Genomic DNA, 26,417 nt, shown 5'->3' on the forward strand with positions numbered 1-26,417 from the left:
TACGTAGATGATTGTTAATACATTCTTATTGAACCCATTTGTATCTTCATATATATATAGTTAGGAATTTAATGTGATGAGGCCATGTACGTTGCTCTCCGAAGCAATAAGTCAAATAGTATTCGAATACCCTCTGTTTATGCTATATATGCACCCCGTATGCAGACATCTATCCGTAACCAAACACCCCAGTAAACCCTGGCGGCTAGAAAATATAATGAATCCGGTACGCCGACTGAATGATGGTTTGTGACCTTATGCCACCTTCTGTTGCTATGATAACCATCTAGAGGTATCTCCAACCTCAGTCTTAAGCCCAGCCCAGGCTTGAATCCAATAACGTCCAAGGATATATAGAAAAACAACCAAAACAAAGGCGCCGAACGATGGAGAATAAACCTGTGAAAACCCAGAATTTGCAGCGATAGCAAACAGTAAACCCCACAGGCCAAAAGATCGTCATGAAGTCATAAAGAAATTGTACCTGCTTAACGCAGTCGAGAAAGGTAAATAGGTGTAAAGAAAACAGAAAATTCTAGATGATTACACGACATGAAGTCTAGTTAATCATTTAAACTGTACCGTATCTATCACGATCATCTTCTAGAAGCGCCTGGCTTTCTGTGGGAGTACGGTGGTGGTGGGCCTGCCGGGTAGGGGATACGGAGGGTATCCAGCCTCTCATCCAGCCGCGGACTCGCATCCAGCGACTGCGCCCGCACTTCGGATCTTCGATCTCAATAATGGACTCGTCATCTCGCGTGCCGTACATCAGGAATTGCACGCCCATGAAGCCGTCGAAGAAGAGGACGCCGAATGCCCCCAGGAAGAAGGGGATAGCTCGGCCTACCCATTCGGCGCGATTGTTGCCGCCGGAGTCAGCCCATCCGCCGCCGCCGTAAGGCGGGTAGTCGTACCAGGCGTTGGGGTTTGTGAGGAGGGACGTGGAGTAGAAGAAGTTTCCGCTGAATGCGGCCATGAATAGTAGCGGAGACAGACCGGATGTGCTCTTGCGTTTGTAATTCTTGTATAGTTGAGGTGGGCGGGAGAAAAGATATAGGACCGTTGACATCCACGAGAAAAGGGTGCCAAAGAACTCCAGGCTGAGGAAATAGGGGTGCGGTTCGGTGGCTGGCTCCGTTGGTGTTGCGTTGGCCACGACGGCGCAGAGCATCGATGCTAGTAGAACTGTGCGCGTAGAGGCAGTAGGCAGACTGGGGCCACTGCTTTTTCTGACCATGGACCGACGGGATGAGCTCAGCTTCTCATTGGAATACGACGGAGACTGGCCGTTATAAGAACCGAAGATAGGCTCTTTGCGGCCTTTCACATCCTTCGCGTCTGCATTGACTGTGGTCTCTGAAGGTGCATGGTTGACTGAGTCATTCTCGGAAAAGGATACCCCTTCTAATATACCCCCGGATCCACCCTCATGATGCGAGTGAGAGAGACTAGCGTAGCCATCCTGACGTCCTTTGATATGCGTGTACCAGAAAAACTGGAAAACAAGTGTAACATCGACCAGGACATAGTAGCTTGCAATGATGACTTGCCAAGTAGCTTGCCGAGTGAGTATAGCACCGATCAGGTTGCTAGTATCTCCCAAGCACCACTCCACAAGAAAGAATATGGACAAGCCCGACGTAGACTGCAACTGGACATTCTTGTATATCTGTGGGAGCTGTGCAAACAGCCACGAGACAATGCTGAGGGTACCCAGCACTGATGATACGAGAGCGAGCGGCGTAGGTATGCACGTGTGTAGATATGCGGAAATGGCAGCGAAAAAGGGCGAAGACGGCTCACAATGTTGCGGCAGCGCTTGAGTCAGGTGCTGTATTAAAGGAGGAGGCATATTCTCGATTCGTTGATATCCACCGAAAACTCGGAAAACTCGTCTATACCACCTGGAACGGAGTGTTTTGTATCGGCGTGTGCAGGAGAAAGTCACGACACGGCGAGATGTTCAGATGAATGGGCGAGGGTCCCACAGGGTACTGGGTGCCGGTCTATGCGGTGTGGAACTCGTTCTGCAAGGACAAAGGGGATTAAAAGGAGAGTACGGAGAAGGAGGAAGTAAGAGGAGGAAAGGAGATAGGAGTAGGAGGGAGTCCAAGGGGGTCGGCCTGATTCAGATATGGCATGCAGAACGAGTCACACTCCGTCCCCGATTAGGTCACGAGTCCAGGGCTGAGCTGAAGATCGGCGATGATGACCGACTCTGATAAGACTTTCATATCTCCCCGTCCTGATTGGCTCCTACTGGATCGGGAAACGCTCCTCCGCTCCGGTTTCCGGCGGCGGATGATCTTCCGTTGGGATCACGGGATCCCCGGCGGCGGGGAACCGTGACCGTGGGATACCCTCCGTGACGTGGCTCCAATGTCAAGAAGTCTAGAATAGACATACATATATCTGTTTTCTTCCCAAGCTTAGAGTTACTTTGACCAAACTCACGCGGGTGATATGCGATAGAATAATATGTGGAGCATTGCACCCATGACGAAGAAAGATTTACTTTGTGGGGAAAAGTAAAACATCTCGTCGATAAGATATGCTATCGCTTGGATAGGCAGCTTTTATACTCATGATTTACTCATCAGACTACTTCGGGTAAAAACAATGGCCGGGACTTGGCAACTTGTTTGGATTTTGACGATGTCCTTCAGGCCTATGATCTATTTATTCTACTTGCAAGTAAACAAGGTCACCTATGACTGTGGCTTTCCTGCTTGCAATCTCCCGACCTAATTCAGAATTACCCAATTCACTCCGCTAGAATCTACGTTTCTATCTCATCCGACATAGCCCGAATGACATAAATCTCAAGTTCAAAAGCAAAAAGTGATGATCCGATAGACTCTTCATTTTCGCTAAATTCGATCATTACAGGAACTGAATAATTGGAAAAAGCTACATAGAACTTGTCCATTCCTGCTTCCCTGAGCATCGGTTTTACGAAACCTACAAGAGCATAAGGAGCAAAGTATAAGTTTTACAATAGACTAAGTCACTAACATACAGATAGAGGTATCAAACTCAGCACCAGTGTCATTAAGTCGTTAAGCACTACAAAACATTCCGAATGTTTATCTTCTAACCATTTCCCCATAAAAGTGTACGCACTAAAATGAAAGAGTAGCAAATATCACTTAAGTAATCTAAGAAAAACGATCTAGGAAGGTTTCCAATCAGCAGCTGCCGCTATGGCTACTGTGCCGAGAATGACTGCGATGATGACGATGATGACTATGATGGCGATGGCCGTGACGATGTTTGTGACGGTGATGATGATGTCCATGGTGATGGTGGTGGTGATGATGATGATCGTGCTCATCATCATCTGGTTTATCCTCCATCTTATTTCCAACGAAGTTACCTAATATCGCACCACCCACAGCTCCTAGAAGGCCATGGTTACTTTGATGCCCCAAATAATAGCCTCCAGCACCACCAGCAAGTGCCCCTGCCAGGTTGCGCTCAGTTCCCTCGTTGTCGGAAGTGTTGTTGGATTCTTGGGGACGAGAGCTTGGAGGATGGTGCCGATCTTGTTCATCGGTGGGCACGTTGCTGGGTTACTTCAGTGTGAATTCATCGGAATTTTATAAAACAACAGCGTACTAATAATCAGCGTTACTTCCTCGACGGTTTCTTTCTTGCTCAAAGCCCTCCGCAGAAGCTGGGTTGAGGTAGTTCTGTTGCGGGCCCGACATTTGGGGGGGATAAGACCTCGGCGTTTGTGCTAAGTCATACTGCGAGCCATACTGGTAGTTTTGACTCGGAGGGAATTGCTGCGAATAAGGATTTTGGGGTTCATAATCGTACGGTGGATTTTGGTATAGGCTATCTGCGGGCGCGTAGAAGTTCGCCTCGGGTCCAGGACCAGGAGGAGCGTAGTGTGGGCGTTGGGCATAAGGATCAGACATCCTGAAGGTGGGGTGGAAGGTAGATGCAGGTAGCACTTTGTACTCAGGTTCTCGAAGGGGAGGTGTTGGTCAATAAATAATGGTTCTGTTTCATTTGAGGAGTCATGGAGTATGGATTAACTGCCTAATGACCATGGCGTGCAGCGCAGCTGACCTTCTCGCGCGACATTCCGCCAAGGTGGTATGAGGTGACAGCTTATAACATTGCATACCATACGCCAGTCTGCCAGACTCAGTAGAACCCTTCTTCATAAGTTCTTGAAAATCAGATAGAACAACCATGCACAAGGTAAAGAGAAGACAGCAAAGGGGGAAAAAAAAGCACAGGTCTACATTCTTGCGTGACTCCACATCTGGACTCGACTCAGCATTCAGCGTGACTGAAATGCGTGTTCTAATCGCTCACTGGGTAGTCCGACATTCTTACTGCGGCAACTTTAGGAGCGATGGCTTTTCTGCCAACTGACATGTACGACAGACACATGCGTTGCACAAAGCCAGGGCTAGAGGCTAGGGGTCTCCTAAATGACATGGGACGGCATATAGTCAATGCCTACTTTTCAACACAACAGCAGTAGTAGGCCCTATTGTTGGTACCTAAAACCTTTTCCTTCTTCAAGCTTGTCCCATTTCTCTTAAGCAGGGAAATTATTCCGAAAATAAGCAAGTCCAACATATACATGCAAAGCGGAGGGTTCTCCAGCGGATATACAAGCATAGTCTTCTGCAGCACAGAAGACAGACACCCTTCTAATATCAGTAGCAGACCCAGAAGCTATGCTGAGTCTCAAACACAACTGCCTTTGTGTTAGGTTTCTTGTAGGTCATATTGAAGACATTCCTGGATGATCAAAATTGACGGACGGAGGAATGGAGGGGTAGACTATAAGACCCGGGCTTCACCATTCGTCTTAGATAATTTGTAAGAATATAGGATCTTGTTGTACTCCGTACGGCGTAATGAACGAGAATTGCTTTGTTGGTACCAAAGAAAGCGACTAGCCGAGTTTGGCTTCGGAGATAAATCACGTTACAACCAAATGCCATCAGGCTGAGAGTCTATCAGATTCATCTGATCTAGACCTCCTTATCTTCTTTTTACCTGTCTCGTTAATCGACTAGTTATTGCTCTAGGTAGATACGGCTAGTTGTGAAATATATGATTCTCATTGATTACCACTTCGACAAGCTTGAACATCTGACGTTGAGCGTCATAGCATTTTCTCAATACCAACGCCTCTACATTCATACTTCTCCGGAAGTGGCCAAGCGGCAGCACATTTCAAAGACACCGTCAATATGGAGACCCAGATTAGTATGAATAACCCTTGATCCTGGTCATATTTCGTTATAGCTTCCGACAGTATGAAGAGTTCTTCAACTGACATGCTCATACAGGAACGCCTAGCCTACGACAGAGCTGCCGCTTTTGTCGGGGTCGAAAGATTAGATGTTCTGGCGGACGTATCTGTAAAGCTTGCCTAGACCGTAATATCAACTGCGTCTACGGCCCTGAAGCCCGCAAGGGCCGACCAAAGCGCAAAGGAACGGAGGACCAGTGCACCATTAACCCGGGTGTCAGCAAGCGCGACAGGAAGCAGTCCACTTCATTGATTAATGCTGCAGTATCCGGCATTCTGAGGGATGATCCGGTGGTGCATGCGTCAGTGGCCCTCAAGAAGGTTCACACATTGGGTAACGACTTAGAGCAGATGTTTGATGATTACTTTATCAGCAAGACTGGATCGGAATCCAATCTTCTTCAGTTGTCTATAAGTTCTTTTCAGAAACGTCAACAGCGATCGTATACTTCGATACCACACATCCATCCTACATACCATCAGGCAAACTATGAAGAGCTCTTATCCTCCATTGCCCAAGAGATGGTGGAAATGCTTCTCCTGCGCGTTGGCTCTTTGAGATGTGGACAACCGGAGGGCAACCGAAACTTCTTTATTGCTAGTCTAGTGGCTGACACGACACCGTCCATGTTCGACCCTCCACAGCATCATAATCCTCTAACAGCTCTAGGAAAGCATCGCATCTTGCAGCTGATTGACATGTGGTTTTCGGTGCATCCTCTGTCGCCACTGGTATCAAAAACCTTGCTCACTGGTGAAGTTAAGGATGGGACAGTGGACGAGGCTCTATTGGCAATAATTTTGGCTGATGCGTGTCATGTTTTAAGTGGTGACAGCGAGCAGCATGGAGCTATAAGTGATGAATCCCAGAAGTTGTCTGAGTTCGCTTCCATCCAAATCAAGCAGCGCCAGCTACCACTTGACGACACAGAGGCCCTCTCCACTGTACAAGCCTTGTTTCTCATAGCATGGAGAGAATTGTGCTTGGGACATGCCCGGCGAGCAACCTGCATTGTGGGCTATACATGCTATATGGCCTCACGCTTAGAAAAAACATGGAAGAATGCCGACATGAAGAGCGTAAAATTAAATGGTGTTGATATTGACCTGGTCAAAAAAGAGGTCCTGCAAAATGTTCACTGGTTATGCTTAACCACCACCACCTGGGCGTTCATGCAATTTGATCAGGCCCTTGCGCTCTTCGGCCCTGACGAGATCCCTGATTTTCCCTGCCTGGATGAGACCACTTCCGCCCTGATACGCTTAGACCAGGCGTCTGATAACATATCTACGCTGCCGGCACAGATACAAGCCTTACGATATTTATGGCCTCTCAGCCATATCTCCAGTACGGTGTCTCACATCTATATTCTGTATCTCAATATGCCTGCCAAGGGAGTCCCAAAAACCTCATGGCAGGAGCAGCATGTTCACCAGTTATACGATCTCCTTCAGTCTTGTGCTGATTTCCCCACGTTGTCGGCTAAGATTAGAGATGTCCTCCTTCAGGCGGTGCAGGCTGTGGAGAGTCAAATCAAGACATTGCCTTCACAACTTTACTTGTTAACTGCCTACCATATCATAATCGCACACATGTTATTCTCCAAGAATAAAACGGACCAAAAGTCGTTGAGAATATCGTCTACGATCATAAATGCCTTCTGCCAGTCTGCATCGGCACTTCTGGCCCTTTCGTATCGCTCCCTAGATCCGTCAAAGGGTATAATGCCGGTACAGAGGGAAGGAGGGATGGCATTTATCAATATGCTTGTCCTGGGGCTCGATACGTGTAGTAGAGCCCTAGTTCATATTTATGACCATCTCAGCCGTGGTTTGATTAACGGTCAAAAAGAACATACAGCAATCAAAGAAGATCTAGCGAATTATGCTGATAAATTTCATCAAATTTGTAAAAGCGATGCGGTCTCACGATGTGGAACCGTAATGCGGCCCGTTAAGAAACGGCTCAAATGGGCGAAATTGGCATTTCAACACCTTCAGATACTACCTGAGCCCCAGCAAGTACTTTCATCTGCCCAGCACGGGGCCTCTGGCTCGACTATATCCTTAAATCTCGGCTGGCCCCATATTGATGGCTTGCTGTTAGATCCCGCCTTTGCTACTGCCCGACCTGGAGATATGTCATCGTCAGATATAGTTTCCGATGCGCTCTTGGTGGACCGGCAGCCGGTTTCAGGCATTACTGACCCATTCTTTGTTGTAGATGACCCCATAATCAACACGCTTCTAGGCTTTCCGGGGGTTACTGATGCCCATGAGCAGTTCTATCAAAACCATACGTACCTCCAGCCGAGCAAGCTGAGCATAGGGTCGGAGCAAGAGCTTCTCCGCACTCCAAATTCAACATCCTTGCTTCCAGGCGACGGAGAAAGTCTAGACTTGGTGTATCGTGGCGCCAGGCGTTCGCCTTTGAGTCTCGCCAATACCGATGACCGCCCGAATGAGCTTAACTCTACGCCATCTGGCATGACAGAATTTATGTATAGTGACGCTATCAATTTCACGTCGCCAGAGCAGACCTTGGACAACGATTTATTGTCACAGTTGCTCAGCAACCCCGATGATAACATAGGACCCTTGTGCGGCAAATGATGTAGGCATCTATGACTGCAAACGCGGCCCTCATTATGAAGTTAGGCGTCTCGTAGGTCTAGCCATGCTCAACTGTTCCTGGCAGTCAAGGCTTCCTACACCGGCAGCCATTAAAGCAAACACGGCTAACAACCCCTTGTGTGAGGCCTACTGTTAGGGATACTAGCTTCTAACAATCATGGAGCATTGACTTGAAAACGGATTCGATGACCACACAGTTTAAGGCCCGTTGTTGTACCGGACGGACCTTACCTCAGGCCCCGAAGCCTCAAATCAGGACCCCTCATGAGACTAAGGATAGATGGAGTGTTGAATGGACTTCATTGTGATGGTTTTATTTCAAATCTACTCTATTAAACTTAGTTGACCGGTATCAAGCTGTTATTATAGCTCACGGCTGGGAGACACCTATGTGACATATATCGCTCAAAGTTTCCAGGAAACTATACAAAAACAAGGGAATAGAAACATATGGCGCTCTCTATCCAACAGGAAGAAGGGCAAAAAAGGGAGAGAAAACATTGAAAAGGAAAGAGGGGGGGGGGAATCTAAATGCGAAAACAATCAAAAAACATTGACTTGAAGCCCATCAAACCATAACCTTACTCCCTTCAATCTCCTCAAGCAGTAATGGTTATCGGCCGTCCCAGATACGGGTTATCCAGCTGCAATGGCCGACGAACAAAGTTCTCAAAGATCCAAAGACCAACATCATTGCGACAAATAGTATACCCAATCGCGGGGTTCATCTCCGTCCCAGCCCTAATCCTAGCCAGTCCAACTCCCTCACCATCTGTGAACCAACTAGGGCGAACGAGAGTATAATCCCGAATTGCCCTATCTGCTTCGGGCCTCCTCATCTCGTCGAAGATAGTCTCCTCCATGACTTTCTTGTCCGCATGTGGCTCCCTCAGCAGCCAGTAGTTCAACGGCACCATGGCAATCGGCGAGTCTCGCTTCTTGGTGGTCAACCCCACCGAGCTAATAGCGATAAGCACCGGCTTTGCACCAAGTGCTCGGGATGCCGCGAGTATGGTTCTAACGGCGTCCTGGCAGATAGTCGGGTTGTCGAGCCTGGGTCTCAACGGGTTCGTGAAAATGGGTTTGCCGCCGACGCCGGAGATAATTATGTCGACGGGTCGACCCTTGTACACGAGTGTCTGTTGCACTGCGTCAAGGTCCGTCACGCTGCCTTTGACAACGTAGAGCTTGTCTGCGGTGACTGATTCGGAAATACCCCGTTGGCGCAGTAGATTCTGGAGCTTGGCCGGATCGCGAACCACTAGGATGTCATTAGAATCACAACTGAAGACCAACATGTACCCCAAAACAGGAAACGGGCATAGTAGGTAGATGGAAGAGATAAATCAAATACATACAAGCAGAGCAACAGATACCGGCCTCCAAGGCTTGAACCAAACAAGCCAAAGTACATCCGCCCGTGGAACCAAAGAAAGCAACAGTATGAAGATTGCCCGCAGCCATGGCGAATAAAATTATTGAAGGTGCAAAATGAGAGAGATAGTTGCAATTCTTGTAATTGTGATTGTAAGTGATGAATTGGAACTTACATTCTCGGATCTAAGTCATCTTTTATATTCTTATGTGTGGGGTCTATGCTGCGTTGGGTGGGAGTAAATCTCCGTCTAGAGACGGAGACTTTTGGATCCCCGGGGGCTGTGTTGACTAACACCTCCGTTTCCAGGCGGTGGTTTTTTTGTGCACAAATAACCATGTGTGGATGGTTTTCCCAGGGATTATAAATGTTTAGTTCGATCTTATTGCTTTTAATCTTGATATACGGGGGATCTAGCTCGAGGCATCGTGGTGGATTGTAGGCTATTGACGGTGCCGCCCAGTAGTACTGGCGGAGGTTGATGTACGGCCTACTTTGTATCAATTTAAAAACTGAACATATCTTCGTAATATTCGCTAGTTATAGTATCAAATCACAGGCAAAGAAAAAAAAATTGTAGTCGACAGAAGATGTGTGTGACTTGGGGTATCCCATAGGCTTTGTTATGTGGGAAACAGGAAATCGCTAGACACAGAACGGAAAGCTTAAAAAACATACAAAGGAAAGCAGAGACAAAGAGAGAGAGAGCCTCAAACAAGGGAGCAGGGCCAGAAGATAAAAACAGACCTCTGTAGTCTAGAGGCAAAAATTCTAGGTCATCCATATGTAGTCCCGCACTGCCGCGCGTTGAGCGCTAGAGAGACCAGACAGGTAGAACACAAGATCGTGTAAATAACCTGGAAAACACAGAGAATAATGAAATACTGTGGTCCAACCAGAGTCATGTGTCCAGCACATTGTTAGCGCCTGGCCAACATAGAACTTTCATAATGACTAGACGTTTAGGCGAGAAACGTCAATTAAGGCCCAGAGACACGATCATTGGCTTATAGACTTCCGCATCTTTCGGCCTACCCAGTCAGCTAGCATCGAATCCAACTGACTGTTCATTTCCTTGAGTCGCTTGCTCTCCTCCTTAAACAGGCTACCAGTGATTGGGTGATCAGGGCCAGCAGGGGGAACGTTAGAGTTATCGTGAACGATGATGAACAAGTCGCGGATATCGCTTTCATCGTCAAGGTAGGATCGCAGGCTAGCATCGCTCCATGTAGGTGTATCGGTCGACCCTACGTCGAACGACGTTCTATCTGCATCAAGATTCCTGCTACTGTTGCTCTCGACAGCTGGAGACAAAGGCGGGGATACCGGGGAGACGGAGAAGCCTCCAGGTGATGATGGATCCATCGTCATGCCCGGTGCACCTGGTGAAGATGGGCCCTCCACTGGGGATATATCCACTGGAGAAACTTCCACCGGGGAGTCTCCACGGAAGCCTTGGTATCCCACATCCTGCCTTGGAGGGAAATTTTGTGGTGGAGAGGCAACGGAGTGTTGCGAATAGTGAGGTCTGGTAGGAGATGCTACCGTGTCTGCTGAACTTGGCTGTGCAGTGTTGAGTTTCTTCAATGGGCTTGATGTCCGAATGGGAGAGGACAAAGGCTGGTCTTGCTGAAGATTAGTCGAGACAGGGGACTGTGGGATATCGTCCTCGGACGCTACTTGGCGTATCGTTTGCTCTTTCCTCTGGCTCTGTGCAACGTTCACATCATCATTAGCCTCCGCTGATCTCTGTGCCGCCCGTTCCTGCTCCACGCCATTTCTTGAAGGAGCCTGGACGACTGGGGATTGCTTCTGCAGCTTGCTGGCCTGTTTCTGCACCACGAGAGGGTTAGGAGATTTTGACTCGGGAGACGATATCGATTCTGATGATGTCTTGGGTTGTGGCGAAGATCGAGACAATTCACCCGAAACCTTTTCTGCCTCATCAACATCTTCTTCGGCTGCCTTCGTCTTTTTGTCTTTTCTCTTGAATAAGCCACTGAGCATCCCTGGTTTTTTGTCTTTGCGCTTTTTGTCGTCCTTGTTCTTATCATATGCGCTGAGAGCTTTCTCGACAGCCTCCATGCTCCCACGGGTCTTGCAATTTGATACATTGTCAGCAATCCCTTCAATTGAATAGCTTATGGGAGTGTATCCTACCTCTCGTGCGTCATTGGCTACGCTACCACTGCCAACCTCGTCGCGGAGGAGGTTTGGTGTAAGAGAGATTTTCTTCGTCTCAACGGTGTCATCCTTGAAGAATGAGTCTGTGTTACGCACAGTCCCGTTTCTTGACCGGCTGACAGCTGTTTCTGCTGAGTAAGGTTTTAGCAATTAATCATACATCTCGTTCTGTATGATTCGGAGGATAGCCATACCTTCAGACTCCAACAACTCCACACTAGATCGTTGGTTCTCGGGGCTGGCCCGATCAGATTCTTTGACTTCGTGTACTGTTTCCAAATCCTCGCTTGCCTTGTCTCTTTGCGACTTCGGTCTGAGAGGCTCGACAACAATGTCCTCATGTTCACTCTCTTGCAGGTCGTCAACATCCCCTTGCAATCCATCCACATCGGTCAAAGAAGCAACATCGTCCAGTTCGTCATCCGTCGAAAACTCTATGTCAGATGCTTCAATGTAGGTTGGGCTCGTAAACGTTACGGTCTTCGCGTTTCTACGGCGCATTGCTTTCTTCAGCGGATTCTTAGACTTTTCCGAGTTGTCTCCGAGCATCGTCGCGGAAAGCTGCTTTTGTTAGAGGACGTCATTTAAGACTAGAATAGAACCGCCTACATCGACATTTCTGTGTTTATTTAATCTTGCCAATCTTTCGGTTGGTGTCTCAATATGCTCGGCAGGCAGATACCCTATTGCTAGTTAGCTTCAGTTTGAGGAGTCCAAATCCTCAGCTTACCAATACTGCCATCTTTGACGATTCGAACAAGCCACCAGTAGCTGTTACTGTCGTCCAGAAGGACCATAGTGTCACCCTTTGCCGCGTTGGCTTGTCCATCAACGGTTGCAACGAAGTTGTGAAGCGCATAAACAAACTCGAAGTCGATATCCTCTACTCAAAGTCAGATAGAACTTTGTGCAAACTTTGGGGAGAAATCCAAAGTATTGGCCCGTCTTCGAAATCTTTGGGTTTTCATTGAGAGATATAACGCACCGTCGTCGATAGATGGGGAGCTCGAGATTTTATCCATAAGATCATCATCCAACAAATCATCATCGCCTTCTCCGTCTGCTAGGTCACCATCTTCTGAGCCTCCAACGTGCTGACTGTGCCCTAGGTCGTCGTCCAAATCATCGTCGTCATCATATATATCGATACCATCGCGATAATCATCGGCGGCTAGGTGATTTTCTTCGGTCCCGGGCCCATGCATCACTTCTTCTCTCGTGTCTTGATCGGCATGCCGAATGGATTGCTCCTGGTGGGGTCCAAAGCCGCTGCTTACGACAATATGCTGTTTCGAATGATCCTTAGCCGAGGGTGCATGCTGGTCTTGAAGATCAAGAGTATCTGACACCGGGCAGTTAGCCTTAAACGCTGATGGAGTCAGGTATCAATGGCTCGTATGGCGACGTACCAGCGCGAACAATTCGGGGGCGCGTCATATTGGGTGAGTTTCCACTGTCGACTTAGGGATGAAAGTGAAGTAGCGCGGAGAACAGAACCAACAAGCGACTCATTTAAGTCGTGAAGATTAGAGTCAAATGAAACGGGAGGAAATAATCTGACGCTCTCCGAGGTCCTGATAAAGAATGAAAGGTCGCAAAGGCCTAGTGCGTGCGTCAAATGAAAGAATATCGCGGAGATTTAGGCGCGAGGGACAAGAAAAGGCGGATATTAAAAATTGGCAGAGCCACAAACAACGACAGCGGGGGTTTGTTTGACAACTGTACAGCAGCGAGGCGCACGGGGTTGGTCGAAGGTCGGGCAACAAGGCGAGCAAAAAATAAAGAGAACGAAGAAAAGAAATATACTCTCAGAGCAATATCGAAATTTCACAATAAACACAACAATAAACAAGGCTGCAGCAGGGCAGCAAAAGGTACAGCAGCCGAAACCGTGCTAAATGACAAGAACGAGTTCCCCGGACTTTCAGGACAACCACAAAAAGGAGGTTCTCCAGTGTTAATTGCCCCCCCCCAAAACAAGCGCCCCTTGCGCGCGCTTAATCAAACCATTCCCAAAGCGGCCTCGTGCCTGAACCAACGAGTTGAAAGAAGCCAAAATGCCAAGGTCTAGACTGCTTACCGTCCCGATTGGCTGGGGCTTCACCGGTGAACGGCTTAGGGCTCCCAGTTGAGGGTTCCCGGTGGGTCAGGTGACACTTTGTAGGCTAGGGCCGAAAGCAGACTAGGGCCGGCCCACGGGACTCCGCTGGGCGTGCTGTTAATGGTTGGTAACTGGTCAATGATGATTGCATTTTACATGATCTTCGTTTCCCCGCTGCTGGCTTTCCGATCTTGCAATGACATCGCCTTCCGTTATCTCCCGATATGCCCATCCTTGCCCATTTCCGTCCCAGTCTGACGATTTTTCTTCCTTCTTCTCATTTACCTCTGCCTGGTGGTTGCTACCTGACGTCGAATACCATTTACATTACTAAGAGAACCACTTGGGCTTGCTTTTAAAAGCCATTTAACCTTTATTTTATTCTTCTTACCCCACCGGAACTGTCTAAACTGGTTGTTTCTTATACAATTTCTCAAAGCGTTGGTTCCTCTCGATGTTGCACCACTGCACCTATCAGCTGGGAGGACTGTGAATTTCTTCTTTTTCTTTTTTCTTGACCTTTTGACATCGCCGATTAAGAGGACTTCGTGCTCTCTGTAAGGGCATGGCTCAGACAGAGAGGAACAGTGCGTTGGCAGGGTTGAAGATCGACACATCCTTTCCTCTTACACACAGACCTAGATGGCGAAGTGAGGCTGGAGGCAGGAGAGTGACGGATGATGGAACTGGTATCGAGGGCGACCGTACAAACATCTTTCACGAATCTGGCGCACGCCGTTACGGTACTGATGAAGACAACAGTGTTCTGAGCAGCCTGCATTCAGCGACTCCCCCTATCTCCGTACCCCGACATGATGATCATCCCAAGGAAGATGTTAGCTTCCCGCAAAGACCTGAGGATGTACAATCATCTCCGCTTGACAGCTTCCTTCACAGCCGCCGCCGTTCCGTCAGTTTCGACCCGAATATCACCATTGACTCCGGACAGCCTCAGGCACTAGGAGAGCCGTTGGCAAAGGGCGTTGTAAGGACACGACCCCAGAGATTCCAGGCAAAAGGCTCGAGCCTGAAAAACACGCTACCCCAGGATGATGATGACGATCACTATCCGAGACAAGGATATCGGGCTCAGCGGGACTTCGACTCTCATGAAGGTTTCCTGAGTAGTCCTGATGATGACATGCCCGGGACTTCGGCGATTGATCGTCCCACGTCGTTGACATCGATCTCCACGGCTTCCCCCATCACCGAAGAGCTGCGTACCCCTCCTGAAGGATCCAAAGGCGCCCTACCGTCACCCTTCTGCGTAGCGTCTCCTGTGCAAGGATTTGCTTCGCTTGATGACCGCAGCTCCTGGTCTAGTAGCGTTATAACCCCTTTCGGAAGCAAGACAAGAGGTTTTAGAGGCCCCACTCGCCAGAGCTCCCGCCGATCAACAGCTTCGAGCGGCAAGTCTCCCGCCAGCATGTTTCTTTCCATGTGGAGCAGTGGCGAAGAGCCTGCACCACAGCCTGATGATGAGGGTCAAATGGTCGGGACTGAGTATGTTCTGGGAAAGCAGATCGGATTTGGGGGGTTCAGTACGGTAAAGGAGGCGTACAAAGCCGATGAAACTGGTGGAACCAAACGGTTGGCTGTTAAGATTGTGCGGAAACAAGTCTCGGGAAAGAATGAAAAGGAGAACGATGAGGTTCAAGCAGAATTTGATCATGAAGTTCGAGTCTGGCGATATCTCAGCCATCCAAATGTTTTGACACTTGACGCTGTCTACGAAACTGACTACGCAACATTTTGTTTCACTAAATTAGCCATTGGCGGTACCCTTTTCGATCTTATTCGGCAAAACCGACGCGGTCTTGATATGAAACTTGCAAAGAAATATACATATCAGTTAGCGTGTGCGCTGCGATACCTGCATGAAGATGCCCGAGTGGTGCACCGAGATATCAAACTGGAGAACTGTCTTCTGGACCCGATAGAGCTTCCAGACGGAACGAAGGCGTCGAATCTTGTCTTGTGTGATTTCGGAATGGCAGAATGGATGAATATCGATAACGGCGGTGACTCTCCCGACCCATACGACGACGCTGCGGATCGGCCGCCACCCAAAACTATCGGTCCTGCTGGGTCCAGTACTAGCGTTGCAGGAAGCTTGGAATATGCATCTCCAGAACTGCTTCTTTCTACCAGTGGTGTCATCGACGCATCCGTTGATATATGGGCATTTGGCGTGATCGCTTATACTGTGGTCGTAGGGTCTCGCCCCTTTCAAGATCCATTCACGCCCCGCATTCAATCGCACATTCTTAGCGGGAGCTGGGACAGGACGGCAGTCTTAGGTGATGAAACAGATATGCCGGCCCGCAGGGACCGGGAGCATGCCCTTGAGTTGATCGAGGGTTGCTTGGATATGAACGTTGAAAACCGTTGGACCATCCGTGATGTACTCTCATCCCGTTGGCTGCGGGAACTCTCTGAAAAGGGTGAAGATGGTGAAGCCGACACCATCTGGAAGCTGTGAGGCTTCTTCTTCTTTTTCTTTTTCTCTTCTTTCCGTATTGATTTCTTACCCGTTTCGGTTGAGGTGTCTTGAAATATGGGATATGACGCATTGCATTTCGACTTACGATATATTGATGATCAAAACTGGCGCTATTATGATATGGACAAGCGCTGGTGTTCGGGATTAATTGATCATCTATGATACCCTCTCTTTCTGTGCTTTTGTTGTTTGCGATTCTATTGGTTGACATTTCGGTATACGGCGGAGGCTCCTTTCATACATCATCTTGTTCACTCTTGGGGGGGCCTCATGGCTTTGATTGTTCTGGGCGGATGCTACTTTTTATGCAATGGTTGGTCCTGGTATCTTTGGAGGATATGTTCTTCGGTTTCATCAGCATGGCGTTTGGTTGGTCTGGTTTTCTGCAGCGTTATATTCTCCTTTCCTGTATCTATATAGCTGGTAGCTGTGCTGTACTATGCAGTTAGTGGGATTCTAGTTATAATTGCACCGCCTTCTAGAAGGAGGCTTGAAAACGCCAAAATCCATTTCAAAAAAGCTATCACAACGTGTACACTGGTAAAGTTTGATAATATCCTTAGATAGACATATTCAATAACTGCCCTCATCGCAAAGAATTGTACCCCCCGTTCTCATGGGAGACATGCACTTAGCAAGACTTCCTCAACAAGAAACTCCAATCACACCAAAAACTAGCATTCCACGCCGTTATAAAGAGAAACAGCCCATATAGTGAACATCGTTATCAGATTCAGTGTAGTATAAAACCCTCTCAGCCAGTTATCCATCATCGACCGCAAAAGCCAATGTAGAATAGACTAACAACTCCCAAACTTCCACGAAACCCGCTGTCCAGAGGTACATATACCTTACTGCAGGTGAGCGGGTGAATTAGCAAGCACTATAGCCAGTAGAGAGGAATACTGATTGATTGCTAGGTGACTTGAAGATGGGAACTACTGTTCAGCTGATGCCGGATGAAGTCTAGGAGTAATGGGTTGTTCGGGCTTCGTTTGGGGTATGAAGGGGAATGGTGACATTGTAGGTGGATGTTGTCTGGTATATATGAATACCGGGCTGTATTCGACATTCTCATGATGACTATCACATGTCACGCGTTCCTATTCTAAAGGTTTGTGTTGAATAGTATAGATAGTTTTGGATTGGATTGGATTACCAGGAATTTGTGTCATAATTGGTGCCTCGTGCTTGACAACCATCCCGATAATGGCCTAGAAAGAGGACTGACAGAGAGTTCCGACGTTTCAATCTCTGGCGGGTAGTGCAGGTCATTTTGCTTGCGCACCAAGTCCATGATCTCCATGACTAGTAGGCTCTCCGCCCAAGGCATCTCGGGACTTTCCAGGAGCTCTTCGCGGATGCATCGTGCGACCTCGTCCGCCTCCGGGATGAACAACGGCTCTGCCTCCTGAAGTGTCTCTCTATAAGGCTCTGAAAGGCTGTATCTATTCTTGAAGACATACAGCTCTGTCGGTATCGTTTCCCACCCATGGATCTCGATCTTGCCATTAGAGCCTTCGATAATCACATGTGCGAGCTGTCCGTTGGGGCCGGCTGCGGTAGATAAGCTGGCGCTTGCTTGAGCATGTATTTCACGTACACCTGTCGAAAAAATCATCTCGACAATGGTGGTTTCGTCGACGCCTGACTTGGGATACTTCTTCATGGTAGACGTAACCTGGGTTGGGCGAGTCGTTCCTCTTGGGAGAGCCCGAAGTATCCAATGCAAGGCCAAACTACCAACTAGTACGCCATTAGCCTTGGTTTGAACAAAGCTGATTCATGGGTAACCTGCGTTCCAAGAGCGCCCCGCCAGCCAGGTCTTTCGATGTCAGTCGACCACTCTCAGGGCGGAACATGCAATAGTTGTTTCTGACGCCAAAGTTGGCAACTATGCGATTGACTTCTCCAATCTCTCCCTCTCTAAGCAGCTGACAGGTTTTTCTACTTGCTTGTGGCCACCACAGCCACCATCCCTCCATGAGGAATAGTCGCTTCCGCTGTGCAATCTCGAACAGCTTCCTGGCTTGTGCAGCGTTCACTGTCAGGCTCTTCTGGCAGACGACATGTTTTCCTGCTTCGAGGGCCATCAAAGCATTTTGGAAATGGTGGGAGTGCGGTGTGGCAATGAACACCACATCGATGAGGTCACTGCGAACTAACTCCGAATAGTCGCGAAATGTCAAGGTGCATTCGGGAACCTCAAAGGATTTGAGGAGCTCCTTAGCCATATCTTCCGAGCGAGAGGACGCTACGCCGACTAATGCGTGATGAGGGTCATTTGGATCTTCTTTGCCCATATGATAATTGAGGTTCCCCGTAAAGCCTAGGTGGGTTAGCGAACCGTATGTCTGGGGCAGGGAAATTGAGAACACGTACACCTGGCATAACATCCTGTGCCTTCAAATGATAGGCCATTCTTCAGCTTATGTTATAATAGATTATGGGACAACTAAGTACACACCTAGAATGCCCCAGTGTAAGAGTTCTATTTCATCTTCCACTTCACTCATTGTGATATTGGACATGGAACGGTGACAGTTATCAGCAATCCAGGCGTCAACAAAGGGGTGTGGACTTCGCTACTGCTCTAATGCAGTGGATGCCGCAGTCTCACTGTTATTGCTTTCAGAGCTGGCTATCCATCTTTCATATTCTCGTTTGCCAGCGCTTGCTCTTCTAGCCAAGTCCATATTTGAACGAGATCTGGAGCCACGTCGCATGTGCGCCTTGACTCTTCTTGAGTCACATCGATATATTTTCCAAGGTACTTCCTACCCATTGATTGGAGATGCGCATGGTGAACAGTCCGGATTATTGGTTACACAGTTCTGCTGTACCGCCGCTGTTCAGCATGGAATCTTGCAACCGCTAAGGTTTCTCCTCAGTCTTACCGGGCACAAGCATGGATATCGGCCTCGTCTAGGCAAACGTACAGTACGACAACTTGTAGGGCAGCACTGACTGGAATACCACAGTAGGATCATGCGGAAGCAACGACGCCCAGGGTATACATCAATGGGAAAGATAGCACGATGAAAGCCAGGAAACATTCCACAACAGGCAGAAATACCACGTTAGACTTGGGTACTCCGCGAATTGTTATACCAATGTAAAAGAGGGAAATAGGGAAATCAAGATTCATCCAGCCTATTCACGTATCTAGAGTGCATATTTATACAAGTAGCTGTCAAACCAAAAAGAGAACATCAATGGGGGGAAAAAATACATAGTGCAGAGATAATGAATCACTTGGCCATCATCACCAGGCTGATAGAGGGGCATGCAAAGTTCTCCGTTGGGCAAGGCTTGCTGACCATCCCTAAACATATTGTCCGTGAAACTGTTCACAAGCACCAAATTACCAAAGTCTGTTCTCGGGCAAGACCTTCTCCTTCTTAACACCAGCAGCAGTCTTCCTCTCAACCGGCGAGCGGAAGAACAGACTGGGTCCCTCCATAGGCTTCAACAAATGGCTCAGATAACCCCTGTGAGCAGGATCACGGTAGTACTCGATATCTTTTCTCTTCGTCGGGTCGGGCAGCCTATACTGGAAGCCCATCTCCTTCATAATGGCAGACTCGGTCAGGGTCTCTGCTCCCTCAGCGTTGTTCAATCCCTCACTACCACTCTCCTTTGTCCAGGCCGTAGACACGAATGGGTGCATTTCACGGCGCATGATGCGTGCGATTGCCGACTTGGTGTAGAATCTGGTAGTAACGGATCCGCCCGCAGCCTCAACAGCAGCAATGGCGCTTGCTGAGGCGCGAGAAACGACGATATGGATGGGTTGTTTGAGGGTAGATTCAGCGCCTCGACCGAGAAGCTTCACTCCTTCTTTTGTTTGGTGGATGCAGCGTGATTGGGCCAGCTCGCGGATGGTGACGGGCCGAGCAGGGTCGATACGGCCTTGGTCGATCCATTCTTGGATGCGGTCGAGGTTGACGGGGGCGAGGTCAAGAGAGAAGCTGTATTAGCCGGAGTCAGTAAGTTCATCATGCCTCCCGCACTTGCAATTCCGGTAATGGCGGCAGTGTGTAAAACCGGCAGAGCCAGAATACAGAAAATAAGAAAACATACACATTATTGAACCCTCTCTCGCCATGAACAATAATTTCTGGCGTCTGACCACCATTGAATCTAGCCGGGACCTTTCCATGCTGCTTTTGACCCTTATGACCTCTTCCAGAGGTCTTACCTTTCCCAGATGCTGGACCGCGACCTCTCCTGATCCGCTTGTTATAGGCACCCGGGGTATCGGAAAGGGAAGCTAGGATGTGAGCATTGCGGCTTTGTTGCTGAAGCTGGGGAAAAAGTAGGGAAAGGGACGAGACGGCGGATAGGGGTTTTGAAAGTGGGCGCTGCCACTGGGCAGGCAGTATTTGAAGCCTGGGTGGCATGGTGATTTGCAATGTTCAGTCGTCGTTGGAGAATCAACGGGTTTCGGCGTGAGATACACGCCAAAGATCTTTCGGAGGCTTGCCTGAGGCCCGTGGCCGGAGATACATCGGGCCGGTGAGGGCGAGGACTGTATTGTAGGTCCAAAATTCCACTTGCCATAACTTTTGAAATATCATAATTTCTATGCGTTACATAACGACTTATTCCCTTATGTGATTTTCCAGTGAATTTGTATCGAGGAATCTTGTTCCAGTCGACCTGGTACCTACTACTACTAGTAGTAGTCTATCCATTCACTGCAGCTACAGGATTCCTCCATCTCCCATTGGTCAATTACTCTATTCTAAGTTACCGCTCTCATTATATGGCAGAATTATCTTTTGTTAGAGGCGGTGTGGTGGATAAGCTGATCGGGGTTGTTACAATGCCAGATTTATATGGATCGAAAAAGTTTTCATACATTTATATCCCTTGCAGACCACTATGAGCCTGTTTGGGTACTTCTTTATGGTGTCACTTGCGAACTCCTAAACATGCCAATGCAAGCAGATGTTCGACATGGGTGTATGAACGGAGATAGCAATCAACAACGCCATTGCCATGCTTCGTCCAAATAAAAAAAATATAAAAAAAAAAAAAAGTCGCCCCTCCCTGATCCTTAATGATCTCGTTGGCTCCTCAATGCAATAGCCGTCTATAATATTGAACGCCGTAATAATGCAAGGTCGTTAGAATAACAGAAAAAAGGAGAGCTGTAAACTGTACAAGATACAGGATGGAAGAAGAAAAAAAAAGAAAAGACAAAGAATGAAGGCTAAACACCTCTTTCGTACGGAGTCATGATTCAATCGTAACATGAGATGCAGATGTCAATGAACTTTAATAGTGTGGAGTTGAATGGAAGGTGGGTTGAAGAAAAGGTGCCTGCGGCCAAGCCTCATGATGAAGGTAGGGTAGCAGGCCTGTCTTGCGCTCTGCTGCAGTTTTGCCGAGTGGCTGATAATGCATATGCTCGAAAGGAACTGCGCGCTGTTGTTGAAGTGAGGACGACGGTGGAGGAATCAACAAGGTGTTGAAATTGCGAACAGGTCGGTAAGGTGAGTTGCGGTTTGCAAGGAAGAAGGAAGGCGACAAGTTAGTCTGGGGGGTGTGGCTGGAGTATGCAGAGATGGCGGGAGAGATGGTGGCCGAGGTGACGCCAAACGGACTATTATGCTGCCTTGCAGGGTCTGGGAGTGACACCGAGGGGTTGTACAATCCGTTCGTAATGGGAGGGACCTGGGTTGGTGGCAGCTGGGGGACCCAATTGGTGGAAGGATTGTAGACCGAATGCATTGCGCGATTAGCAACGGAGGGAAATGGAAGCACAGATGTTGGAATGCCCGAAACTAGGGCATTAGAAGATGGTGGGAAGTTCGGACGTGGCAATCGTGACACTGATCCAGATAGGCTATTCACAGAGGGTGCAGATGTTGCTGCCAAGACTGGTGGCAAAGTAGGGACACCGGTCAAAGCAGCCGATGGAAGCGTGGACATCGACGTAGATAGAGCAGTCGGCATTGCCACTCTTTTTGGTGGTTGGTCTTCAACGTAGTCGTCTAGGGTTCGCTTCTTGGAAGGCACCGGCGGGAATTCCTTGCTCAAGTGGGGAGGTGCTGCGTATGCTGGCGCGTTTGATGGCAAGCTCCAGTCTGAGCACGAAGAACATCTGAATTGGGAGGGGAGGGCAGTCTCTGTGAGGGCGACACTTGAGAAGCTCCTAGATTTGGCGAAATACGAAGTGCTGGAGATGACGACTCTAGTTCCTTCGGTTCCGGTGCCAAAGATGCCTTGTTGAAAAAGTCGGCAAAAAGGCTAAGTTTCGAGTGCCATTGCGTCCACCCTTCCTCCGAAACGAAGAGATTGTACCGCACATTGCTGAGAAATTCCACCTCCATAACATGTATTTCCTGCACAGAAATGCCAGAAACCTCGGCCCACGTTTTATTAGTGTAGGTGTTGTCGTCGAGAACTAGACGCTGGTTAGCTCACTTTCTGAATATTAGCCTGTGGAAGATGTTCAAACCAACATTTATTTCCCAGCATAAGAGCAATTGTCATCAATCTATACTCGCTACCCTTCTTTCCTCGGACTCGATGGTTGAATTTCTTCAGCCGGTATATGAAAAGAAGTGCTAATAGAATGACATTTTGGCTCACTTGCGTAGTCGAGAGGATGTTTGTTACCCATTTCTGGAAACCAGCGGACGGAATCGCTTCTGGCACAATGTACAGAAGAGGGTTCTTTTTTTCCTCGATATCATTCAACTTGGCCGTAGTTTCAAACCAGAACAAGCATGTCATCTGCCTGAGTTAGTATACATGGCTTCTCACACAGTAAGCAGCAATGGTCCCTTACCTGAGCAGCAAAATCGGCCAGATTACCCTTGCTATTGTTGATAGATGACGGTATCTGCAAATAAGACGCAACGGACTTAGAACCTCCTTTCTTCTGGCTAGCTGGCTCAGAAGACGGGGCGTCTTGAAGCGAGGATTGACTCGGTGGCTTCGACTGCGGTACAGAGGCAGTAGAGTGGTGTTCCGATGCCATGCGCGTATAGTTCGGAGCTTTGGCGTAGGGGTGAAGTGTAACTCCACCAAATTTACCGCCATAACCGGAGGGCGGAATACTATTATACGCAACGCCGGCCATATCGTTCGGAGGAGTAGGCAGACCGTCCCTGAACGGTGCGGTCCAGTGGTGATCAGGGTCCTCCAAAACTGTTTCGAGATGTTGTCTTTTCGCACAAGTCGAATCTTCCGTCCGGGGATAGAGAGGTATGGTGGGGGTGAACGGATGTGGGACAGAAAACGACTGTGTTGAGAACACTGGAAGCGACATAAGGAGGTTTGCAGGTGGAGAATAGAAGAGAGAAGTTGTTGAGGTAATACTGCTGAACACAGCTTCTCATGGAACTCCCATTGGCATCAACCACGACTAAGTATTCAATATCGCCGACACTGATAGTTGTTCACTTCCGAATGGCTAGACCGTCTGGGAAGAAATAGTGTTGGTAGTGGATGGTAGACCACAGGGAATTGCACAGAATTATTTGGAGAGAGTTATTGAACACTAAAGTGGAGGATGGATCCAGCTTTTGGTCATATCAAAAAAAAAAAAATGCCGTGAAGGTCCCGGAGGATAGCAACAGTAGCGGACCCAGTGAATGTTGATCGTGCCTTGGTCGGTGGAATGAAGGCACTGAAGGGGGTGGGAGAAGATTAATTGAAAAAAGGCCAGACCAAGAGTAAGCAAATCTCAATATAGTATTTAGTCACAGTGTTGTGAATTGGTATAGATTGGAAGGTGAGAACGGAGATGTACTTGAACCTTTAGGAAGTTGCAAGTACATCCAGTTATAGAAAACTCATATATCCAGTAACAAAATAAGGAAAACTAATATAAAAGGAAAGTCCAAAGAATCAAAAAAGCCAAATAGAAAAAAAAAATAATAATTAAAAAGCCCCAGACCCTCTATGGAATCAAACCATATAGAAAGGAAAAAATAAAATAAAATAAAAAAGGTGAATTTAAATTGAATTAAGGCGAACAAGAAACACTAAATTAAAATAAATATGAAAAAGGAAGGGAAGGTGAAAAAAAAAAAATGGAGTAATAATGAAGGATGAAGTCAAGACATCATCCTCATCCAGCAAATAATAACTAAACCTCATACATCTCCGCTAGATGAGCCAGGGTAGGTCTTTAGTCCATGTCCGGAGAAGTGCAACGACCATACAGGATAGACAAAGTTTGACCCGGACGCAGGTCCAGAGGGCTGATCCTCCTTTCTGGACTCGTTTGGGTCGGTTCCGGTTTGGTCATCCAGGTTTGATTGTCTCTGCTTTGTCTTGAAGATAATTGAAATACCGGTTGATGTCAGAGCCCCGGGGAGGGGGTTAAAGCAGGTGGATGCATGCTACGGAATAGTGGAAGGCTCACTAAACTTGAACAGGGTCAGTCAGCAGCCCCCCAGTTCAGGTTTAGTGGGAAAACCTTTCACTCACTAGTTAAGGTCAAGTCTACTGGTCACCGTCCTAACCGAAAAGGGAAGGGAAAAGGGTGATGGAAGAGAGAGGATGACCTCGTTGTGGTGATGAGCGAACATCATCATCTACGGAGGACTGACTTTTGACTGCCTCCGTTCAAGAAAGGACCCATATCAGATCCAATAATAAGTTCGGGCTTAGCGTCGCATTGCAACCGTCGCCGTGGTCGCCGCGTCGTGTGCCGCCTTCCTTCTAGGCTCTTAGGCTCCTCTTTTTTTCTTTTCTTTTTTTTTCTTTTACACAACAACGGTAAGGGAAAAAAAAAAATGGAGCTGATTAAAAAAAAACTAATAAAAAAGCAAAAGAAAAAGAAAAAGAAAATCGGTTCGAGGGACAAAAGGGATCCATTGCTCAGCACCCTCGGGAGGCACGGGAGAAGAGTGGACGAAGGGGGGTTTGTGCACTCACTCTCTGTGTGGTTGATCGCCAATTCTAGTTCAACCTGGCGGAAGGCAAAGGAATGGGAAATTGGGTTGGGTACGGAAGAATATTGGCGAGTGGTGGTACTTTTCGGTATAATAATCAAATTACAGCGTTCTTACAAATTAACACTTGGGTTTGGCAAGAAAACTTACTAACCACCCACTAGGAATGGGGCAAAGTGAAGGCGGGGGAGAGACTGCGCGGGAACTGCGTATGGTCATGGTAACCAGGTTAGAAAGTGTTGTGGCCAAACTGGACTGATTACGAGGTTTTCGTAATCAATTGAACTCTGGATAACTTACGGAGTACTGAACAGGGTTTAGTGTAAGGCAAAAGGGAAATGAAAAATAAAATAAAAATAAAAAATGAACTCCAAGTCAGTCGGGACGCCAACAGGGTGGTACTTCCATCGACCTAATGAATGACAAGGATACTGGATCGGGTTGTCATGGCGAGGTAAAATATGTACGGGAAGTACGGAGTACGGGCTCCATGGATGATTACTACTACTGTAGTAGCTACACTTCCCTCTGCGTCAGGTATGGACCACTTGGGATGAGAATTGGAACTTGGCCGAGAAAAAAAGCCACTAAACTGAAAGGGGTCTAGTTCCCTAGTGGGTAGGGGAGGTAATATGAGTGAGAATGAATAGGCAGTAATGTATGAAACTTTGGAAAAATTCCTAGCCAACGCGACTTATCCACTGGTTGTGTAAGAATGAGAGGGGACCACTGGGGCATAGGCAGCATGTTGCGTCGAGAGTAGTAAACTATGCGTCTGGAGGGATGGGATAAGTGCACAAGGGACCCAGAAAGGAGGCGTAATGAAATTAAACCAACCAATCAATGGTCCCACATGGCGGGAGTTGATTCCAACAGACGGTAGTCCAATCGCTGCATTCAGCTTGCTTGAACTAACCTTTTCCACATATTTTACTTTCTGAACTATTACATCTTTTTTTTCCCTCTTCCCACTCGTCTTGGGAAATAGGGCTCCTGCTGGGGACAGACAGGCGCAGGCCGCGGGACCACCACCGCCCGACTCACCCAGCGACCATCAGCAGCCCCCCTCTCGCTCTCTCCCTTGTGACTCCTACTGGTACTGGTAGTGGTGGCACATAGCCTAAACAAGTCCACCGTCCGAGTCAATGATGGTTAGGTGATTGATTACCTCAAACTCCGTCTGCCGGCGAATCCGCTTCCAACTCGTCATTCACCCAATCCAACATCTGCTGCTGCGCCTTTCCAGGTTTCTTCTGTTCCTCTGCTCCGTACCGTCCGACTCCGCCCAGTCGTAATGCCCCGTGTATGGAGCATAATCCAAACCATGAATAGATGTTGACCCATTCCGTCCTATTCTACGCGCGCGAAAGCTGCAATTCAGACTAATCCGCCACTTGTTATGACACTACTACTCT

The 26,417-nt window shown here is 48.0% G+C and overlaps 9 protein-coding genes across 9 annotated transcripts; 2 read left to right on the top strand and 7 right to left on the bottom strand.

The window, feature by feature from the left end:
- Positions 1-571: 571 nt before the first annotated feature.
- Positions 572-1,855, bottom strand: ABOM_007260 (PQ-loop repeat-containing protein; the record flags this gene model as incomplete). The annotated part of the gene is made up of 1 exon (XM_022534389.1): positions 572-1,855. One exon carries the CDS (start codon positions 1,853-1,855, stop codon positions 572-574), a length of 1,284 nt encoding a protein of 427 aa, XP_022388056.1.
- Positions 1,856-3,175: 1,320 nt separating this feature from the next.
- ABOM_007261 (uncharacterized protein) lies at positions 3,176-3,926 on the bottom strand (the record flags this gene model as incomplete). The annotated part of the gene is made up of 3 exons (XM_022534390.1): positions 3,176-3,343; positions 3,399-3,570; positions 3,622-3,926. 3 exons carry the CDS (start codon positions 3,924-3,926, stop codon positions 3,176-3,178), a joined length of 645 nt encoding a protein of 214 aa, XP_022388021.1.
- Positions 3,927-5,225: 1,299 nt separating this feature from the next.
- Positions 5,226-7,900, top strand: ABOM_007262 (Zn(II)2Cys6 transcription factor; the record flags this gene model as incomplete). Its single annotated transcript, XM_022534391.1, has 2 exons — positions 5,226-5,241; positions 5,325-7,900. 2 exons carry the CDS (start codon positions 5,226-5,228, stop codon positions 7,898-7,900), a joined length of 2,592 nt encoding a protein of 863 aa, XP_022388055.1.
- A 620-nt stretch (positions 7,901-8,520) lies between these two features.
- On the bottom strand, positions 8,521-9,385 carry ABOM_007263 (NAD(P)-dependent oxidoreductase; the record flags this gene model as incomplete). Its single annotated transcript, XM_022534392.1, has 2 exons — positions 8,521-9,182; positions 9,280-9,385. 2 exons carry the CDS (start codon positions 9,383-9,385, stop codon positions 8,521-8,523), a joined length of 768 nt encoding a protein of 255 aa, XP_022388020.1.
- Positions 9,386-10,295: 910 nt separating this feature from the next.
- On the bottom strand, positions 10,296-12,917 carry ABOM_007264 (SH3 domain protein; the record flags this gene model as incomplete). Its single annotated transcript, XM_022534393.1, has 6 exons — positions 10,296-11,611; positions 11,675-12,041; positions 12,090-12,163; positions 12,211-12,363; positions 12,466-12,822; positions 12,890-12,917. 6 exons carry the CDS (start codon positions 12,915-12,917, stop codon positions 10,296-10,298), a joined length of 2,295 nt encoding a protein of 764 aa, XP_022388053.1.
- A 1,229-nt stretch (positions 12,918-14,146) lies between these two features.
- On the top strand, positions 14,147-16,063 carry ABOM_007265 (serine/threonine-protein kinase; the record flags this gene model as incomplete). The annotated part of the gene is made up of 1 exon (XM_022534394.1): positions 14,147-16,063. One exon carries the CDS (start codon positions 14,147-14,149, stop codon positions 16,061-16,063), a length of 1,917 nt encoding a protein of 638 aa, XP_022388054.1.
- A 1,192-nt stretch (positions 16,064-17,255) lies between these two features.
- Positions 17,256-18,505, bottom strand: ABOM_007266 (Gfo/Idh/MocA family protein; the record flags this gene model as incomplete). The annotated part of the gene is made up of 3 exons (XM_022534395.1): positions 17,256-17,823; positions 17,879-18,413; positions 18,469-18,505. The coding sequence occupies 3 exons, from the start codon at positions 18,503-18,505 to the stop codon at positions 17,256-17,258; spliced, it is 1,140 nt and encodes a 379-aa protein (XP_022388057.1).
- A 943-nt stretch (positions 18,506-19,448) lies between these two features.
- On the bottom strand, positions 19,449-20,487 carry ABOM_007267 (mitochondrial 54S ribosomal protein uL15m; the record flags this gene model as incomplete). Its single annotated transcript, XM_022534396.1, has 2 exons — positions 19,449-20,055; positions 20,168-20,487. The coding sequence occupies 2 exons, from the start codon at positions 20,485-20,487 to the stop codon at positions 19,449-19,451; spliced, it is 927 nt and encodes a 308-aa protein (XP_022388058.1).
- An 880-nt stretch (positions 20,488-21,367) lies between these two features.
- ABOM_007268 (putative mucin) lies at positions 21,368-23,369 on the bottom strand (the record flags this gene model as incomplete). The annotated part of the gene is made up of 4 exons (XM_022534397.1): positions 21,368-22,179; positions 22,266-22,499; positions 22,558-22,831; positions 22,887-23,369. 4 exons carry the CDS (start codon positions 23,367-23,369, stop codon positions 21,368-21,370), a joined length of 1,803 nt encoding a protein of 600 aa, XP_022388022.1.
- Positions 23,370-26,417: the final 3,048 nt, after the last annotated feature.

Source organism: Aspergillus bombycis, assembly GCF_001792695.1.
Source record: "Aspergillus bombycis strain NRRL26010 chromosome Unknown contig00057, whole genome shotgun sequence".
Classification (NCBI taxonomy): domain Eukaryota; kingdom Fungi; phylum Ascomycota; class Eurotiomycetes; order Eurotiales; family Aspergillaceae; genus Aspergillus; species Aspergillus bombycis.